The following is a 22,114-nucleotide window of genomic DNA, read 5'->3' on the forward strand; positions in this document are numbered from 1 at the left end:
GTTTTGGTGTAGTAGATTTCATGTATTGTTACAGTAAAGCTGTTACTAAACAGCTTCTGTAACAAAAACGCCGGCAAAACCGCTCCGAACTGCCTTTTTTTCAGAGCGGTTTGCGTTTTCCTATACTTAACATTGAGGCAGAAACGCATCTGCAATCCAAAAAATGCCTCACCACAGGAGAATGCGTTTAAGCAAAACGTCTCCCGCTCTGGTGTGAACCACCCCATTGAGATACATCGACCAAGCGTATCCGCAGGCGCAAGCGGCTGCAGAAACGCTGAAAATGCCGCTCGGTGTGCACCAGCCCATAAACAGGTAGACAAGGAGAGCTGACCAATCTGCTTAGGGAGAGTTGACCCAAGCTAACCAGTCAATCGCCTATATACTGGGTACCACATATAGCACCAGTATCTGTTCATAAATAGCACCAATATGTGATTTTTAAAAAAAAAATTATTTGGTGTGCGTTGGAAGAGAGGGGTAGTTTTATACGGCAAGTATATCCCAAACTCTATATCTTAACTGGAAAAGTTGGGGGGTCGTCTTATACGCCCAGTCGTCTTATACGCCGGAATATACGGGTATTTTGTATATTAGTGTACACCATTGTCTGTATTATTATGTACCCCATGTTCGTTTCTTACTTTGTACAGCGCCACAGAATATGTTGGTGCTTTATAAATCAATATTAATAATAAAGTACAGAGTGCCAAGACTAGCTCTGTGGTGCCATCCTCTATAGTTGTCATCCCAGACGTGCCTGGTTTGCCTATACCTTAAAACGGCCCCTCTGAAACTAAAATTATACAAAGTAGTAATATCACCTACCTAGGTGTAAAAAAAAATACACTTGATTCAGAATCAGCAAAGACATAGCTGAAGTGTCCAAACTGCTCTAGTCCTTGTGACAACAAACTGGTAAATCACTGTACATCTTTCATATGCTCGCCCTACCTCTATGGAGGTTAGTTGGCAACCCCGGTTCAAGCAAAAAATAGAAGAAAAAAAGTGCAATGAGCGCACATGAATAGAGCTTACACAACTAAAGCGATGCCGGGATGTCCCCTCGCCATGCTACTCTATAGTTGAAGTTGGAATGTAGGTGTGGAGAAGTGACAATGTCAATTGAAGAAATGGGCTCGGCTAGCCGGACTGACAGCTGGCCGGCCAATGGCAAGGCGAGGAGGCGTGGCCATGGCTGGAGGGCACCGCTGCACTGGGTAAGGTGTGCAGGGGAGGAGGCGTGCTATGGCCAAGTCTCCGGAGGGCGGGACGGGAGGAGGGGGTGCCAGGCCATGGGAGCTGTCTGAGACACAGAGCCCCGGACACAGGGGAGGGTGGGGGGATTCTCCGCCAGGAAGAACATGGGTGCTCCGCCGCTCACACTTGGCTTCCTACTCCTCTGCACTTCGATCTCCATTTGGGGTGAGTTTTCCTGTTGCGTTTCTGTACTTTGTGTGTCCCGGGCTGAGAGGGGGGAGACCAGCAGCTGCTCTCTGAAGACAGAGGAGGGGGTTGTCTGCACAGGGCCATAAAAAGTAAACTATGCACAAGTCAGATCATGACTTCTCCCCTGCATCCCCTGTGCTGCAGCGCTGATCTCCACCAGCAGCCATCCTTCCTGGGGGTCTCACCATGCCAGTCTTCTTCTAAAACTTACTCCTGGGGGTCCCACCATGCCAGTCGTCTTCTAAAACTTATTCCTGGGGTTCCCAGCATGCCAGGCTTATTCTAAAACGTATTCCTGGGGTTCCCAGCATGCCAAGCTTCTTCTAAAACGTATTCCTGGGGTTCCCAACATGCCAGGCTTCTTCTAAAACTTACCCATGGGGATCCCAACATGCCAGGCTTCTTCTAAAACTTATTCCTGGGGTTCCCAGCATGCCAGTCTTCTTCTAAAACTTATTCCTGGGGTTCCCAGCATGCCAGGCTTATTCTAAAACGTATTCCTGGGGTTCCCAGCATGCCAAGCTTCTTCTAAAACGTATTCCTGGGGTTCCCAACATGCCAGGCTTCTTCTAAAACTTACCCATGGGGATCCTAACATGCCAGGCTTCTTCTAAAACTTATTCCTGGGGTTCCCAGCATGCCAGTCTTCTTCTAAAACTTATTCCTGGGGTTCCCAGCATGCCAGGCTTATTCTAAAACGTATTCCTGGGGTTCCCAGCATGCCAAGCTTCTTCTAAAACGTATTCCTGGGGTTCCCAACATGCCAGGCTTCTTCTAAAACTTACCCATGGGGATCCCAACATGCCAGGCTTCTTCTAAAACTTATTCCTGAAGTTCCCAGCATGCCAGGCTTCTTCTAAAACTTATTCCTGGGGTTCCCAGCATGCCAGACTTTTTTTCTAAAACTTATTCCTGGGGTTCACAACATGCCAGGCTTCTTCTAAAACGTATTCCTGGGGTTCCCAACATGCCAGTCTTCTTTTAAAACTTACTCCTTGGGGTCCCAACATGCCAGGCTTCTTCTAAAACTTACTCCTTGGGGTCCCAACATGCCAGTCTTCTTTTAAAACTTACTCCTTGGGGTCCTAACATGCCAGTCTTCTTTTAAAACTTCTTGGGGTCCCACCATGCTAGGCTTTTTCCAAAACTTCTCACTTCTGACACTGATTGCAGCCACTTCTGTGGACAACATGCTTGTGCAACAATTGCCATTCCTCACTCTGCTGGGGAGGCTGATAATTGCTGGGATTCATTACAGAAGGACACAAAGTGTTACTATGCTTACAGAGGAAGAACTTATAGCAATGCCTGGAGTCCTTCAAGCCTAGTACACACCATGCAATTTTCACTTCTGTTCGAGTGAGTGATCAGCTCTATATTCAGATCTGACATTGATCAGATATGAAATAGCATACACACGCATCAGTCTATAAATTCCGATCATTGTTTTCTGAATGAATAGTGATTAAAAATGAATCAAAAGGACATACACATGGAACGTTAGGGTTTTGATCGATATTTTTCCAGCACGTCTGATCTGTTTCCAATCGAAAAAGAGATTTGGAGCTTGGCATCTGTTGCTGGCAATCTGTTGGCTGTCTATTTTTTTTTTTTGCCTAATCCAATAATTTTCTTGATCAGAACTAGGATCTGAAGTGAAAATTGTATGTGTGCATCAGGCCCTAGGAGTACTTATGAAACTATTTTTATGTTAGATCCAGAATGGCAGGCTACTAGAACGATGCATCTTGGTTTTAATCTTAAACAAGTATCAGTAGGATCGATTTTAAAACAGTTGTTAAATAAACAGTCGGTTTGATCAACGGTTTTGAAGATGAGTCCTACCACAATGAGTAGTATGATATCGATTAGGTTGATATTAGCATGCTTATAAAGGTGGCAACAGGTCGGTGACAAAACAAATGCATAAATTAACATTTCAGTGATTGTTAGTAAGTAGAATCCTTCCACAAAGAGTAGTGTAGTTCTGGATTTACATGCTGACCAAATCAGATAGGAATTGCTAGAATCTGCTAATCTTGCAGGAGTACAAGTTGAATGATTTGGAGCAAATTCATTATTAAAAATCGCCAGTCTGTCCGGTTTGTTTTTGACCGATTCAACCCTTATAGGAAGTTACCGCAGCAGGAGATCGTAGGAAGAGTTTATCGAAATAATTGAGATTGCAGAACTTCGTTCTTTTCTGATAAATTGTGTGTAGCCATTATTCTTCTTGCAGACAAGAAACAAGCAATATCTCCTTTGTATCCTCCTTGTTTAAGTCTTTTATCTGGTTGAAAATTCCAAATCAAGGGACTCTAAAAAAAGATTGTATTGTGATGTGAAAAGAACCATCCACTTCTATTTGCAAATAACTCGCAATTGATCACGTGGTAGATCCTTAAAACTGACCAGTGTGTGGCCAACCTTGTGTCTTTTGAGCGCATCTTATCTGTGTTTTTTTTTTTAGTTTTTTTTTTGCCACATGCATTTGTACAGTACTGATGTGCATGCAGTCTTTCGTACAGTGATTTGCAAATCTTCATGCTATAGGGGGCATAGGTTTGCACTTCATTCACTTTAATTGGTACTGCATGCATTTTTTTGAATTGCACGAATTACCATGTCATTGACCTGCGCAATAAACACCAGTGCATCCCATTGTGGTGCGATACGTAAGCCCACCTGTGTTTATGTATTTATGAATGCAATCACTTCCAGTTTTGACATTTTCCAGGCTTAGTTGCAGAACACTGTAACAGGGAAATCAGTTGCACAACTTCGCATTATTAGATTGTAAGTATAGTGTAGAGAATGTGGCTTCTCTGGCCCACAGATAAGAAGGTTGTGTTCTGCATTACGTACAAGGAGTTTCTCTACATGTATATTATGTTGTTAATCAAGCCCCCACCCTGACCCCAAACAATATCCCCCCACCTCCCGGTATGAGAAACATTGGGTCCAACCTCTATTCACTCTTTACCTGAGTTTTCTCCTAGGTGATATTTTCAAATTGCATCAATAAAATGCTTTCTAAGCTACCAGCAAGCTAGGAGAAAATACTAATGTTGACATTTTTTCACCTACTTTTTTGGGACTTTTTCAATTGAAGATGTTGAAATGTTTTTTGAAACAGAAGGTGAAAGATTATCTCCTAGGAGAAAAAAAGTGAATTGGACCAGGATCATGGCAGCACGGTGGCATAGTTGTTAGCGCTCTCGCCTTGCAGCGCTGGGTCCCCGGTTCGAATCCCAGCCAGTTCAACATCTGCAAGGGGTTTGTATGTTCTCCCCATGTCTGCCTGGGTTTCCTCCGGACACTCCAGTTTCCTCCCACATCCCAAAAACATACAAATAAGTGAATTGGCTCCCCCCTAAATTGTCCATAGACTATGATACATGCAATACACGATACATACAAAAGACATATGACTATGGTAGGGACTAGATTGTGAGCCCCTCTGAGGGACAGTGTGTGACAAGACAATATACTCTGTACAGCGCTGCGTAATATGTTCGGCGCTATATAAATACTAATAAATAAATAATTATTTTAGTATTCTTTTACAAATCGGTTTACTGGAAAATGTGTATGAAGACTTTTCAAGGATTCCATAAAGTTTTTAGCTATCTAAAAATACTTTTTTCCCCCCTATCTATGACTTTATATTTTTTGAAACTCGACACTTTATATATACGGTATATAAGGACTTAGACGAGCAGAAGGATCCATGATTGGGATAGACATATGACTTGTTGACAACCTGTCTTAGATGTGTATTCTTTGTGTGGTACATATATCCAAGGGGATACATTTTGAAGGGGCTAGACGGAGCTTAAACTTGCCGAAGTCAGTTCACGATAGCGAGTTTTGAGTTTCAGAAAATTATAGATGTTCTAGAAACAAAAATGAGTATTTCATTTTATTGTTACAGAACATTAGGTAATGTTCAGGGAACATTCATGCACACGCATGGTATTGTAGTTCTAATACATGTGCCTGCGTTATTGGGAGAATTTAACCCATAAAAGGGCTCACTTGGTAAAAAGAGAAAAATAGCATTACTAGATAAATAATAAAGGTGAAAATGCTGTTCTAGAACAATGATTATAAACATGATTGTGTACCGTCTTATGAAAGCTAGTATTTACAAAGTACCCCCTGGTTTAAGTAGGATTTAAAGTGTACCTGCGGTAAATATAAAAATGAGATACCTAAGAAGAGGGAAGCCTCTGGATTCCTCAGAGGCTTCCCATGTCTTCCTGCCCCACACTGTTGCCAACTACGGACCCCCGGAACATACCCAATATGAGCTTGTTGGATAGGTTATTGTTGCCATGCTTCTCTTTATGCAGGAATGTGGCCATACTGCACCTGTGTGTGAGTACAGCTGTGCCTAAGCTGCTGGCCCATGTGTGGCTCTGTGCCTCTGTGCAGGCTCGGCTGTACCTGTGCAGCCGCAGCATGGCCACGCTGTGCATGAAGGGGAGCTCGGTCATGATCATAAAGAGGGTCTGAGGCAGCAGTGGTGGTCTCCAGGAGGACGTGTTCAAATGCATACCTGAACTGAGAGGGATATGGAGGGTGCTACATTTAACCCCCTTTAAACAATGCACGTTGTCTGGCTGTCCTGCTGAACCTCGGATTTTAATACTTTTAGCCATAGACCCTGAACAAGCATCTAGCAAATCAGATGTTTCTATCAAAAATCAGACAATATTAGCTGCATGCTTGTTTCATGTGTGTGTGATTTTGCTACTGATGACAGACAGATTGATCAGCAGGACAGCCAGGCAATGGGTATTGTTTAAAAGGCAAAACATATGGCAGCCTCTGTTCAGGTGTCGTTTTAAAGAGACACTGAAGCAAAAAAAAAATTATGATATTATGATTTGTATGTGTAGTACGGCTAAGAAATAAAACATTAAGATCAGATACATCAGTCTAATTGTTTCCAGTACAGGAAGAGTTAAGAAACTCCAGTTGTTATCTCTATGCAAAAAAGCAATTAAGCTCTACGACTTTCAAAGTCTTGGAGAGGGCTGTTATCTGACTTTTATTATCTCAACTGTTTTCTTTTTCTCTGCCAGAGGAGAGGTCATTAGTTCACAGACTGCTCTGAAAGAATCATTTTAAATGCTGAGTGTTCTGTAATCTGCACATATTAGAGAATGATGCAATGTTAGAAAAAACACTATATACCTGAAAATAAAAATATGAGAATATTTTCTTTGCTGCTAATCTTCTAGTAATTATTCATAGTACACAACCAATTCATTATATCATATATTTTTTTCGCTTCAGTGTCTCTTTAAGTGATTACTCAGGTATTCATGGGGTACTTGAAGTTGTCCTTATCAGTCTACTACAGTGAGTTTGAGGATTAAAAATGACAAAACAGCAATGAATAAGCCTGATTTCAGTTACTGGTAATTATAAAAGCATAAAGGAGTGTTTGGAAAGTACTTATACACAATGGGCTTGATTCACTAAACCGTAATAACTGATATCACGGTTGCGCTAGCGCAAATTTTCAAATGAGAATTTTGGCGCGAAAACGCAGCTGTTTTTGTGCGAAAATTAGCATTTGCCAATGAAAATTCACAATTTCGCACAAAAAAAATTACCCGTGTTATAACGCACACAAAACGCTAATGCAACCGTGATATCTATTATCACGGTTTAGTGAATCAAGCCCAATGATGGAGGGCAACTAACAAATACGTGTGTGTGTCAAGGGGGATCTGAAATTACGTTATTCACAATAGGGACCATCTTTCATAAAGGGGTACATGCTGTAATTATATTGAGAAACCGCATCCTAGATGTTTCACTGCTCACTGAGGAAGCCTATTTGGTACTGGCGAAATGTCTTGTGGGAAAAAATAATTTTGTTGAAATTATGCCATTCTCCTTTCGATAATGGAAATCCAACAAGATATCACAAAATTAAAAATTGTTGCCTTGTGTCTAATTATATTTGTCATTGATTGTCAGTTGGAGTTTTTAAGCATGTTTAAAATTATTTGTCTTGTGTTTATGTCATCCTGCAATGATTGTCCCTCTGTGCTTTGATGATAGTAGCAATAGGGTATTGTACCGTGTTAGCCATCAGTAAAAGCAAGAAGTTTTGAATAAGGAATGGTATCATCCTGATTCAAAACTTTTTGTTTGATGATGTCATCAGATGAAGACATCACTGTATATGGGAATTGGTATTCAGCAGACCAGGGAATATGCATACGGCACTTGTGTTACGATTTGTGGCGGTTGTTTGTGGTGTGTTGTATGACTCGTATAATGTGGCTTTTATTGCTGGCAGCATGGTCATTTTGCAACAATCTGATTAGCCTCCTTGTCTGCTGAAGCTAAAGAGTCCATCCTTAGGCCTCTTGCACTCTGTACGCGATTCCGATTCAGATTCCGCTTTTTAATCAGTTTTTACATCCGATTCAGATTCCGATTTTCAGTGTGCAGGGAGCAAACTGCAAATCAGAATCTGAATTGGATGTAAAAACTGGTTAAAAAGCGGAATCTGAATCGGAATCGCGTGCAGTGTGCAAGAGGCCTTAAGGCTCAGACGTGCGTCCAACAAACCCGCCGTTTGTCGTCTGATTTTGGTCTGCTGGACGACAATCAGGCGTTTGTACACATGGCAAACGACTAGATGAGCGACTGAAAACAGGTGGTTTGCCCGATCCATGCGGCAGATCAACTCACACGAATGTTGGGCTGATATTGTGGTGTTGGCCACATGTGTACAACGTCGTTTGAGTGTCATGCACAGTATGTAAATGAGTTGGTCGTTCAGTTGGTTGGTGCGCGGAAAGCACAAGGCATGTAAACTGGGGTCGGTCATGTCGAGGAGTTGATCGTGCACTTCGTTGGACGTGTGTACAAGCCTTCAGCTTCACATCTAACGTGCGTGGCCAGCATAGGTTGTTCCGATCACCAGGGCCGGGCCGAGGCAGAGGCTGCAGAGGCTCCAGCCTCAGGGCGAAGTGTAGGAGGGGGCGCACAATTCAATCAGCTATCATTCTCAATTGTGTTTGAAGCAGAAAGAAATAAGAAAAGGGCATACATAGTAGTGCAAGCCAGATAACTAAATATTAAGGTTGGGGGCCCTTGGGTGCCTCTTAGTCTAACAGCAATCAGTGTGTGACGGCTGGGGTGGGAGGGATGGAGGGGCGCACTTTGGTGTCTCAGCCTTGGGTGCTGCAGGACCTTGTCCCGGCTCTGCCGATCACATACTGCAATTATGTGTTATGTTATTGTGTACATGCAGTTGTGTTTACCTCTGAAGCATTTGGCTGTTATGAATTCCATTGTTGTGTAATTGTGTTTCTCATTGTTTACATGGCCTCCTTGTTTACGGGCACACACAGATGTGCTTTGGGTCTGCGTTTCATTGAAGTAAACACATACACAGGACAGTGTTTTATCCAGTAAGACAAATAATTAACCTAAATGGATAACAGGTGTCACATTCTAGATACAAAAATGGTTGCTACAAATGGACAGTCAGAATTTGTTTCTGATGTGTTGGAATATTTCTCTGTGTAAATGATTTTCTTTTAATAGATTAGGAATAGATTAAGGGGTTAATTCGCTAACAGCTGTTAATATTCCCATGTGCATATAGCGCACAGCAATATGACAGGGACTTACACCGGTAAGATACCACATGTTCTGCAATCAGTGCGACCTCGGGAACATTGCTATGGTAGCATGCATTATCATAGCAGCGCTTGCATTCCCCATATATAACGCAGGTTGTGCTAATTGCGCAACATACAGTACACTGCTGGTGTCATTACCAGTAATATTTCCGTACATTATCTGTGTTATAAGGAAATCTGAAGTGGAATATGGAGGCTGCCATGTTTATTTCCTTTTAAACAATACCGATTGCCTGGCAGGCCTGCTGATCGTCTGCCTCTAATACTTTTAGCCATAGACCCTGAACAAGCATATGCAGATCAGATGTTTCTGGCTGAAGTCTTACAAGATTAGCTGTATGTTTGTTTCAGGTGTGTGATTCAGACACTACTGATGCCAAATTGATCAGCAGGACAGCCAGACAACTAGGTATTGTTTAAAAGGAAATAAATATGACAGCCTCCATATATTTCTCGCTTCAGGTTTCCCTTTAAAGGACACCTGAAGTAAGAGGAATATGGAGGCTACCGTATTAAAAAAATGTCCTGAAACAAGCATGTGGCTAATGCAGTCAGACTTCAGTCAGAAACACCTAATCTGCATGCTTGTTCAGGGGTTATTGCTTAAAGGATTTGAGGCAGAGGAGAAGCAGGACAGTCAGGCAATGTGCATAATTTAAAAGGAAATAAATACGTGATATATTCTGTACACCTTTCACTTCAGCTGTGCTGTTAGTGAATCAACCCCTTAATGATAGCTACTGTTAATTGAAGCCCATACACTGTACAATTCTGAAACATCTGTTTTGTGTCGATTGTTAGAATTTCATTCAAACTTAAGTGAAAAATTCATGTTATATGTAGCGATGGCCCAGCCTTGGAGAACTCATGGAGAACCACATGATCAGTTTGATCAGCTGATACATTTGTAAGGCTCTGATTTGCTGGTCATGATCATGTGTTAAACCAGGAAGTCATCACAGCAAATCAGAGGCTTACAAATCTATCAGCTGATCATGTGCTTCTCCATGAGTTCTCCAAGGCTGGGCCATCTCTAGTTATATGCTGCTTTTTTGTGTATTTCTCAGAGCTGTTAAAAGTTATAGTATTCTCTCTCCGAGAATGTTTAGAAGCCATAAATGGATTGTAAACGAAGTAAAAGTTCCAGTGGTAGATGTGGTTGGGTAGTATATGGATGTATTGAGAGTTAAGCTGTTTTTTTTTACTGCATATCGTGATCACAAATGCACTGCAATCGTGATTTCTCCATTTTACACCAAAGTGTTTTTCTGTGATTCTTTCCGCCATTTTCATTGGAACCATTTTTTTTCCTATGATTTGATTCGCAAAAAGAACAGTGAAATAACCATAATATCACAGAGCACCTTGTTTACTATGGGATTTTTCTTTACCTCCTTATGACTTTAATCCAGACGCAAATGCAGGAAAAAATATGGTATGCACTGCATTTGCGGAAAAAATTTAAATGCATCTGTGGCTGGTCTGCAAAATGCAGTATTGTGTGCCTTAAAGTGTACCTGCGGCAACATGTGAAATAATGATGTAATTATGTGTATGTACAGTGCAAAACATATTCATAACCAGGTTGTTTTTTCTTTTGCTTCCTGAAAGAGTTAATTTTCAGGCATGCAAGGAGCAGCTTCTCTTTTCAGTACATTCTTAGGGAATATAGTAAACCTCACTGATAAGCTAAGTACAGCCATAAAAGTTTTCCTGGCAGAATACAAATTCTGAGGGCAGGGGAGAGGTAAAAAAAGGTCAATAGTTCATATAGTTAATTCTGGGACACGTAATAAGCTGTCATTGAGCAGAAGAAATAAAAAATAAAACATTCAATCTACTTTGTAAATGGGTTAAATACAAAATAAATCAAATTGGATATCTAAAAAAGTCATTTTAGGAGTAGGATGATAAATACAATTGTTTCTCTCGTCAGTTTATTTTCACCTCCGGCTCAATTTAAACCATCTGATAGACATTGAACATGTGTTTTATGGTTGTTGCTGAAGGAGGGGGCAATTTTGTAGCAATATTAATTTCTAGTCCTGTAGAAAACAATGACTATTGGCTTAAAAATCCAGCTCTGCTGAAATTACAAATCTTCAGTAACCACATAGTTTATACACAGGAAGAAATGTAAAAAAATTGTAGAATTCAGTTTGGGCTGTTTTTCACTGTATGCCCACTAGACGTGCTGCTGTAACTGCATGTCACTGGAAGAACTCTAGTAACTGTGCAGTTCTTATAAAACAACTTTATTAGGATTTATTTTTCCTTTTCTGAACATTCTTGATTAGCTCCAGAACTGATCAGGCGATGGGCAAGACTAGTAACTGTTTGGGGACTGTGCAACTGGGGCTGGTTATTTATAAAGTTTTATACTAGCTACGCGTGCATGAATGCGATTTTTGTACACAGTTTACCCTGTGGCAGAGGTATGTTTCAGCACGACATCGGTGGCTCCACCGGATGGGCATTTGTGTGCTTTGTGCGATAATAAACTGTTCCTGGGTGTGTTACATTGCTGCATGCTGAAGTGCTTTCCCTACCGTGAACGGTAAAATGAATGTCAATGGACTTTCATAATGCCATAACAGACAGCACCATAAATAATTAATTCTGGCTTGTATAGTGTGTGTGTGTGTGTGTGTGTGTGTGTGTGTGTGTGTGTGTGTGTGTGTGTGTGTGTGTGCGCGTGATGTATTGCTGGCAGAGTGTGTGTGTGTGTGATGTATTGCTGGCAGTGTGTGTGTGTGTGTGTGTGTGTGTGTGTGTGTGTGTGTGTGTGTGTGTGTGTGTATATTTGTATGTCTTATATTTATTTATCCATGTTTCCCATATGTATTGCAAGGAATACACTCCAGTGCATTATACAGAGCTTTGTAGCACCATACGGCATCTGTTACTGTAATGCCATTATGCTCCTGTAGTACTGGTAATGTAGACGGCGTTTTAATTATGAGCAACTTATGCACTGATTGCATTGCTAGCTTATGTTTTGCCATAATATTTTATGTATCTTTATTTTTAAATACAATTTAAACTAATATGCTGATTGCAGAAAGACGTATATATCTGTTCTCAGACGGTCTCATCTATCTAAGTGGTATTCTCAGTGTTTGCGTGGGTTTCCTCCAGCTACCCTTGTTTCCTCTTATCACATAAATTTACTGGTAGGTTAAGTGTATCCTCCCAAAACACTATGATAAGAATTAGAGTGTGCGCTCCTCTGAGGACAGTCAGTGATATGACTTTGTATTCTGTAAAGTGCTGCAGAAGATGTCAGTGCTATACAAGTACATAATAATATTGTGGTAGGACATTAGAGTGTGGCTGTGGCGTTCTCCCCAGAACTTTTTTCCAGCCGGGTGGCATGAAAAAGTAGCTGGGTGGGGCAAGATGAGAGAATGCAGGGCCAGTGCTGCTGGGTACAACTCTGTTTACAGAATAGGAGGAGGTGAGCCGATGACAGCCGGGTGCTCAGAAAAACTAGCCGAGTGGAGCACCCGGCTAAAAGAGCCTGGGGAGAACACTGGTGGTAGGATTAGCTTGTGAGCTTCTCTGAGGACAGTCAGTGACATGACTATGTACTTTGTAAAGTGCTGCAGCAGATGTCTGTGATATATAAATACATAATAACAATAATAATTAATATAGGACGATTCTTGATAGGGGAGTGATTTAAGTACATATGGGTATTTATTAGTTAGTTCAAACTGGATGTCGTTCTTGAACATATGTTGTGGTCAAAAACATACCTTTTTGACCACAACTAAGATCAAGGATTGAAAGGATATGTCAATGGATCCAGTGTTATCTATAGTCGTTTAGACTTGTCCATTTTATAACGCATCCATTGTCTCCATTTGTAAGAGCAGGAAGCAAATTCAAATCCTGCACAACTTTTCTGGGTACCGTAGAAACTAAGAAGATGGAAACAATGAAAGCCTATTGAGATGGACTGCATTAGTCCTCACTAGGCTTTTTAACTAAAAAAAAAATGGACATGGTAGAGGAAAATGGGCAAAGTGGGGAACTTCTTGCTTCTCTCTTCCTCTTACCACTAGGGCTGTGGAGTCGGTCCAAAAATCCACCGACTCCGACTCCGACTCCTCAGTTTAGGATTCCACCGACTCCGACTCCACGACTCCGACTCCTCTAATTTGCATATTACAATTTTGTTGATTAAAAGTATGTAACATGAAATTCGTCTCTTAACTGCCAACGCTTAGGAATTTTACAAGACAACTGAAGTGAGAAGGATATGTAGACTACTATATTTATTCCCTTTAGACTAAAACTAGTCCTTGGTAAGAGTACTTGTAAAAGGTACAAACCGGAACAAAGAACATCTATCAGGCCCTAGGCAATGTAAGTGTGGGTACATGTAAGAATGATGTGCAGGTACTCTGCAGGGGAATGAGGAGATTGTAAACAGACAACACCTCTGTGTTCAATGTGCACAGCATTCTCAGTGGATTCCCTGCAGCTCTGTGGGGAGTGCATATGTAGAGTATAGTACTACTGTGTAACAAAGTAAACCTGAGACAGATGAAATTAAAGTTTTATACATACCTGGGGCTTCCTCCAGCCGCCTTCAGGATAATCAGTCCCTCGTTGTCCTCATCCGCCACCTGGATCCTCTGCTTTGAGTCCAGGTACTCTAGCCAGTCAGGCGTAGTGCGCATGCACACACTCCGCCGCCAGGAGCATACTACACCTGTGCAGCACTATTGCGCAGGTGCAGAATGTTCCTGGCTGTGGGAGCGGCATGCGGCCGGACAGCGCTGACTGGCTGAATTACCAGGACTCATAGCAGAAGATCCGGGTGGTGGACGACAGCGAGGGACTGATTAGCCTGAAGGGGGCTGGAGGAAGCCCCAGGTATGTATAAAACTTTACTTTTCATCCGTCTCAGTTACCCTTTAATTTGTAGTCACCAAACCAAATTTAAACAACATATCAAATTATTTGATTTCATCAGCAAAGGGAGTGCATACATTTGCATAAATCAGCATCAATGCAGAATTATTTCCATCTTGTTGACCATCTTTATTAGTGACACAGCTACACATCAGGCTTTATTCTTACAGCATAGATGTTATTTAGTATATATAAGAGATTCCTGTGTACACATCATATAAACAGTCACAATCAGATATGTATATCTGACCTTAAAAATACGGGGACTGCTTTATTGAAGCAGCACAAGTAACTAATTTTGATTGGTTTATTTCATTTTTGTGGACTAAGCACAGCTATTACTGTATATATACTGTATATATACATTATTTTTCATGACTATTATCTGAGAAATAGAACATTTTATCATATTTTCTATTTTAATTACAGTTACAAATTCATTAGGAGTCGGAGCATTTTTTCCCGACTCTGACTCCGACTCCAGGCACCCAAAATTGCTCGACTCCACGACTCCGACTCCACGACTCCGACTCCGACTCCACAGCCCTGCTTACCACTATTGGCACACTATTGTGTTGCAGAAGGAAAGTATATCACGCTGTCCAGTATACTCTCCTTCCTTTATTTTGTGTCACATCAACAAAAAAGGACACCGGACACTCTCTCCAATGTGCTTCTGTTACAGTGGACATCAGCGGAGACCAGAACTTGGCTATAAAGAACTGGAGGGACACGGTGGATCATACATCAGATCTGCTGTGACTATCAGGTTGTGGTTGCTGTTACAAACCCGTGGTGGTTTGTAACACATTAGATAGATACTTAGGAAGAGGGAAGCCTCAGGATCCTTTGGAGACTTCCTGTCTCTTTCTCATCGCTCTAGAAGTTTGTGACCACAGTTCACTTTGAACATGAGAGCAGCCAGCCTTTGCCTGCCCGAGTACGGCTGACCTGCGCAGTACTACGGAGCCACTTGACGCAGTACGGCTGCGCTTGTATATTCGGTAGAACAGCCACACAAACATATCTGACAAGCTCTTGTAGGATATGGTGAGGAGGGCATGTGAAGTCTCTGAAGGATCCAGATGCTTCCGCCTTCCTAGGTAAGTATTCCCCCCCCCCCAAAAAAAAAAAAACACCTGCCTCTTGTATGCTTTAAATTCCTTATTAACCAAGGGAAGGTATTGGCTGGTAAATGACCAAAAAGCACCAAAAGGGTACCGGAGGCCCTTGATTTTATATATGGATATGTAGCGGTTCAATTTTTTATAATAGCAAACAGTAATAGAGTAACAGACTAGTGTGTGTTTAGATGGGCTTCAATGCAACATTCCTCTTTATAAACACTAGTTTGTGTTGCTGGCTGATAGAGGTAAATCTGCCTGCATAATTTTCCTTTTTATAAATGGACCCCTTTGTGTGGTTTATTAAACTGCTTAAAATACCACCTGGATCACATACATGCAGTGGAGGAGTCTTCCTTGTATTGTTGCAGCAGAAGCCTCTTGCTCCATATATCAGCATAGCAGTGCAGTTTGCTGTGCAGGCATCCGCTTTATTTAGGTGCGTCTCAGATGTTATTTAAACTTAGAAACCTATTTCTATAGCAGGCGGGGGTGTGTGAATGGATGTATTCACACTCGCGCACACACAAACTATATATATTTCTCCCTCCCCTTCTTCCAAATTTAACTTTTAACTATCAATAAAGCATGAAAAGCTCCTTCCTCTGCCATACAGTAATTGGTTCTTTGTGACTATATATCACACTTAAGGTTACATCATTAAAACACAATTTACCTGATCCTTGCATCTATTAAACATGTAATACCATATTTGTAGGCTGCTATGTTTCAGCAAAAACCATAATCTGTTTTATAGCCACTTTTCTTGCACTTCATCCAATGGGTTCCTTAAAAGAGTTGTGCCACTGCCATTTCCAACTGATACTCCCTTCCTCAGCCCGCGCTTTACTTTTGTTCATGCCGTCTTGTAAGTCGACGTCCACTTCACTCTCATACACGCTCCCGTGGCCAGGAGCGTCCTGTGCAGGCGCAGAAGGATTAAATCTCTACTGAGCCTGCGTGAATGAGGACGCGCGTGGCCAGGGCTGTGTAGGCGCAGTGGACAGTGACTGCCAGAAGCAAAAGTGAGCCACGGCGAAGGAACGAAGATTCATTTGGTAACATCGCAGGCAAAGGGCGACTGCAAGGGGTTGGAGTTGGCCCCAGGTAAGTGAAATTTTTTTTTCAGGTCCGCTTCAAAGGGGAACTGTAACTGTCATTGTGTGTACACTGTTCATACTTGTATACTGTTTTGTTTTTATGTAAAATCATAATAAAATTGATTTGTTAAAAAACGAGGAACTGTAGTGAAAATGACGTAATAAATACATTTGCTTATTTATTCCAATATCCATTTATAAATTATTTACTCAACGCTTGCCCGTTGTAAAATCTTTCCTCTCCCCAATTTACATTTGAAATTTATTACGGGGGCAACATCTTTATTCTTTCCAGGTTCATGGCTGCATAATGTTTGTTTACTGTAAGTTTTATGCACAGAGGGAGATACTGCTTATTTGCTTGGCAGTTGAAAACCTCCTTTATTTCCCAAAATGCAACAAGGTTCACATAAAGGAAGCTGTCAGGGTCATGGCCTTGACATCACACTTGTGGGAGGAGTTTCACTACAATATCAGCCATACACAAGTCCCCAATAATCTACTCGTGAAAAGGAAAGATTTCTTGTGGGAAAGGGCATTTCAGCTACTGACTGGGATGAAGGGCAATCCCGGGTTAATGTTTCTCTTTAAAGTGGACCTTAACTCTTGGGCAGGGCAAAAGGAAAACATAGAGAAATGTACCCTGTATGTATTGAGAGAGTTTAGTCTGTCCAATTCCCCTTTATTTGTGTCTAATCACAAGTTGTAATTTGATCTCTCCCGTGTCACCTGACTGCCACGGCAGATAAGTTAGATAAGCTCATTTGAAAGCACAGGATGTTAACAATATGTCTGCTTCCGTCAAAGCAGGGAGTAGAAACGGTGCAGATTTATTTTAGGATTTGTATCAGCTGTAACAAAGAAATGTTTTTCTTTAAATGTTATTATACTGGATAATTCGCAAGGTATGGCCTTCTACACATCATGATTTCCCAGGGTTACCACATGCCCATTCCTGAACCTTTGTTGTAAAAATGTATAATTTAAAATATGTGCAAACATAAACAAATAAGAAGTACGGTACATTTTTCCAGAGTAAAATGAGCCATCAATTACTTTTCTCCTATGTTGCTGTCACTTACAGTAGGTAGTAAAAATCTGACAGAAGCGACAGGTTTTGGACTAGTCCATCTCTTCATGGGGGGATTCTCAGGGATTTATTTATTTTCAAAAGCACCTAGTGAATGGCAGTTGCTTTGTCCAACTGCCAAAAAACTGCAGGGAGCCTGGCCAGCATAATTTTTTAAATGCTTTTTAGGAATCCGCTATGAAGAGATGGACTAGTCCAAAACCTGTCGCTTCTGTCAGATTTCTACTACCTACTGTAAGTGACAGCAATATAGGAGAAAAGTAATTTATGGCTCATTTTACTCTGGAAAAAACATACTTCTTATTTGTCTATGTTTGCACATGTTTTAAATTTTACAATTTTTCCCCATAGTGCCTCTTTAAGGAGATAAACGTTTGTATCTCAGTCCTACCTAGAACTGCCCTATCTGTCCTTTTCTTTGCTTATGGGAAGGCTTATTGTCCAGAAAAGTGCATTCAGCCCTACTTCAACTGTTGGAGCAAACATTTTGCCTCATGCTTTAACAAAGCTGCGACAAGGCTAAAGACTCTGATGGTAGCGCCAAACCAACCTTCATGTCAGTGATAGCCTATCACTAGGCCGCTGCTTAGGCTTCACATTCACTGTATGTAGCAGCTGCAAGAAAGTTCTGGCTTGGATTGAGGCCATTAGTCAACCACAGTTGAAAGATGTTCTGCTACATTTATTGGGTTAACATCTGTGTCATTTTGTTTTTAAAAATAAGCTTCTTAATGGAACACAAACAGTTGTTGCAGTTCCAATTAGTGAAAATTAATGGAGAACATGCGACTCTCACCTGTTGCTGGGACGGCCTGTCGTATCAGTGGGACGTTTTCCCTACATTTTGTAAGGATTACTATATACATGGCACTTCATATAGATTCCCACAACAGAAAATAAAGGCTTATTGCCATGGCTTACCACAGACGTGCGTGTACATAATTATCTACCACCTCAAGGCCCTGTATAGCTTTATATGTGCTTGGTTACAACATTGCTTCTTGTGATGAAGCATAGTTTAAATGACTGGCCTCAATTCACTAAGCTTTATCAAACACTTTATCAAACGTTTGATAATTTACCTCATGGGTAAAATGTAATTTTGAATTCACTAAGGTGTTATATATTTATCAAATGTTTTATCGATAAAACATTCAATAAATCTATAACACCTTAGAGAATTCAAAATTACATTTTACCCATGAGGTAAATTATCAAACGTTTGATAAAGCTTAGTGAATTGAGGCCCATGTGACAGCATTTGGTGCACTAGACTTTAATGCCAAGCTTCAGATCCAGTTCAGAATGTGGCTTTCTGCCTCCTTTTTGTAGAAGCTCAGGCATTGCAATGCTATCTTCCATAGCATCTTCTGTGAGGGGCCATGGCCTTAGGGGTGGCATTCTGAGAGGTGTGGTCCAGGCTGCCATTGCCTTTGCCTTGGGAGTGGCTCTCTGCGTGGCTGCCATTCTTTTACTGTCCTGAAGAGGGGTTTGTGGCATAAGGTGAGTGCAACGCGCAGAAGACTCAAGCAAAATATGTGTTGTTGTTGTTATTATTATTATTATTATTCTCTTTGGTGTGACTGCTTCTCTGCTGCTCATAAGCTCATCCATTTTTAAAGTTCATGGTATTCCACTTTAACCTCCCCAGCGTTCAATTTCACAGGATTCCTATGCAAAAAGTGATCCAATTAATTTTCATAACCTTTTTTTTTTTTTCCTGAAACTTGCCAAAATGTGTCAAGCAAGGGTCTAGTATACAGTGCAGGAGAGTATTGACGTTTATGCACATCAATACTGTTCACAGCATGCTTTGTATTGAGGTGTATGACAGTCAATACCGATAGGGAGGTTAAGCAAGAACTCCACCTACTTGCCATATTTTAGAATGCCTGGAGGCTAGTACAGATATATATGTTATATAATTTGGTGGAAATCCCCTCCTGCACTTCAAGTGTGCGGCTAGATAAATAAGTGGTTTGTCAAAATCATTTCTCTGGCTGTCTTCTAAGGTCATGTGACAGCGATCAGCCAATTGGCCTCAATTCACAGAACATTACCGCATTTGGTAATGCAGAAAACAGCTGATTTTACCCATCACCTCGCCAAATGCCTATTCACTAAACCTATTACCACTGATAAATAAAATTACTGACTAGTGAGGTAAATTACCAACTTGTGTGGTAAATACCTCAAGAAATGTTGGGCAGATTACCAAACTTCAACCTCATGCGGTAAAACTTAGTGAATTTGGAAAAAAAAAGGTGTAAAATACAGAATGTGGTATTTTACCGACCTAAATTATTTTATCGAACTGCCCTTAGTGAATTGAGGCGATTGTGTTGGAGTGTGACTATGAGGAATGAAATCTTTACATAATGGTCAAATTGCGATGTGTTTTTTTCTTTATTAACCTCCCTGGCGGTAAGCCCGAGCTGAGCTCGGGCTATGCCGCGCAGGGAGCTATCTCAGCCCCTGGTGGGGCGATTTTCGTCATGTAAAGTGCTGTGCGCGCAGCTAGCACTTTGCTAGCCGCGCGCACAGCTCGATCGCCGCCGCTCTGCGGCGATCGCCCGCACGCAGCGGCAGAAGAGGGCCCCCCCGCCAGAACCCTGCGCTGCCCGGACCAATGAGTTCCGGACAGCGCTATGGGCTGGATCGAGTGCGCCTGACGTCAGGACGTCGGCTGACGTCCATGACGTCATGCCGATCGTCGCCATGGCGACAGGAGAAGCCAAACAGGGGAACGCGTTGTATACGCGCTCCCCTGTTTGCCATTGATGCCGGCGACGATCGCACTAGAGGGCCACATGCGCCCTCTAGTGGTGTTTCATGTAGCTACCACTCTGGTAGCTTTACATGAAACCAAAAAAAAAAAAATTAAAAAAAATGATTTTTTTGCCAATTTTAAAAAAAAATTAACCGCCAAGGAGGTTAAAAATGTGGCAATCTAGGTTTTAGGAGAGAGGTAATATAATTTATATGAACAAAATGTAAAACCCACAGAAGTTTGCAGGGCACTGCCACTTCCTGTCTCATCTGTAAGCTGAACTTTCCATTGAGTGTCTAGAAAATATATATGTCCTGCAGTAAATGTAATGGTGTTGTAATATCCAGAGAGACAGGACTGCAATTTAGATTTTTTTACTTATTAAGCTTTATGTGGAAAGCTTCTGAACAGGCACTTTGCTTGATTAAATAATCTTTTCATCAAAGATAAATACACGTTGGTGGCATTTCTAAGAAGCCGCCTTTGTGCAGTTGTGGATAAATCCAGGAAAAAATGTGTCGGTGCTGCTAATTAAAGGTGTTTAATGTTTGGCAGCTCAATATTGTGACTGAACTCATTTCATTTATAATAAAGAGAGATATTAATGAAGTTTTACTCACAGAATTACTTGGACAGCTGTGGGCTTGTGGAATTCTAGAAAATGGCTGAGGAGCCAGTCAGCCCTTAAAGGAATACTGTAGGAGGTCGGGGGAAAATTAGTTGAACTTACCCGGGGCTTCTAATAGTCCGCCACAGACATCCTGTGCCCGCACAGCCACTCACCGATGCTCCGGCCCCGCCTCCGGTTCACTTCTGGAATTTCCGACTTTAAAGTCGGAAAACAAATGCGCCTGCGCCGCCGCGCCCTCCCTCCCGCTGACGTCACCAAGAGTGTATTGCGCAGGCCCAGTATGGTCAGTGCCTGTGCAGTACGCTCCTGGTGATGTCAGCGGGAGCTAGGACACAGCTCTGCAGGCTGTAATGATCGCTGCTGCAGCAGCTATTGCTGGAAGTAGTGCTGCAGCTCAGGCAGTTCTGATCTATTTCCATGCAAGTTGCATAGCTATGTCTGTCTTTCCCTGCTGTCAGCTTGTGACTGATTATCATTCACCTGTGTGGGAATCTGCATGTCTGCTCCCATTGGATGACCTCAGTATAAAGATCTGCTTCCTGCAGGGTTTCCTTGGGTTTTCATAGCTTCAGCTTAAGCCTGCCTTGCTGTCGCTTTAGCCCCCGATCGTGTTTCTTGTTATAAAGATACTTTGCTGGTCTTTGCATCATATATTGGTTCATTGCCAATATATATGCATACCAGCACGTTTATTATTTTCCTTGTATTTGTGTTACGTTAATACATCAGTGTCGCTGATGTATACGTACACGAACTGTTTATATCCTGTGTGCAGTTAGTCAGCTTTCCAGCACGTTTTGGTAGGTTGCGCGTACCGTGACCACCCGTGCTGAGGTAGTTACCCTGCTCCTGGTTCTGTTTGTGGATTGCGTTCATCTCTGCGAAGAGATAACGAATCCTTCTGAATCCTGTTCTGTTACTGTTTGTGGATTGCGTTCATCTCTGCGAAGAGATAACGAATCCTTCTGAATCCTGTTCTGTTACCGTTTGTGGATTGCGTTCATCTCTGCGAAGAGATAGCGAATCCTTCTGAGTCCTGTTCCCTGTGTTACTCCATTCCTAGTCAGCGTTCCTGCTTATGTCATATATCGGTTCATTGCCGATATATACATATGTTAGTCAGACGTAACAAATAGTTTCATTGATAGCTGTAATTGTAATACGCTAGGAAAACATACTTATTGTATATTTATCTGTGTTACGTTCTTCTATCTCAATCCTGCTATTTCCTGACCATCCTGTCCTGTCTTTGTGAGGCACGCCATCGCCGCAACGCATTGGCTGCCTCATTCCAGTCTGTCTGGTTTTGGACGCTTGCTGTCGCTAAGTAGCCGCTAGCTAGCAAGCG

The 22,114-nt window shown here is 41.7% G+C and overlaps 1 protein-coding gene across 1 annotated transcript in view; it reads left to right on the top strand.

Annotated features, from left to right (window-relative positions):
- Nucleotides 1-1,296: 1,296 nt before the first annotated feature.
- Nucleotides 1,297-22,114, top strand: part of LRP5 (LDL receptor related protein 5) — a 246,308-nt gene continuing 225,490 nt past the window's right edge. The window contains exon 1 of the mRNA XM_068260971.1: nucleotides 1,297-1,425. Coding sequence (XP_068117072.1) covers nucleotides 1,365-1,425 — 61 coding nt within the window. The 5' untranslated portion in view covers nucleotides 1,297-1,364. The remainder of the gene's footprint in view (nucleotides 1,426-22,114) is intronic.

This window comes from Hyperolius riggenbachi, chromosome 11, assembly GCF_040937935.1.
Source record: "Hyperolius riggenbachi isolate aHypRig1 chromosome 11, aHypRig1.pri, whole genome shotgun sequence".
Classification (NCBI taxonomy): domain Eukaryota; kingdom Metazoa; phylum Chordata; class Amphibia; order Anura; family Hyperoliidae; genus Hyperolius; species Hyperolius riggenbachi.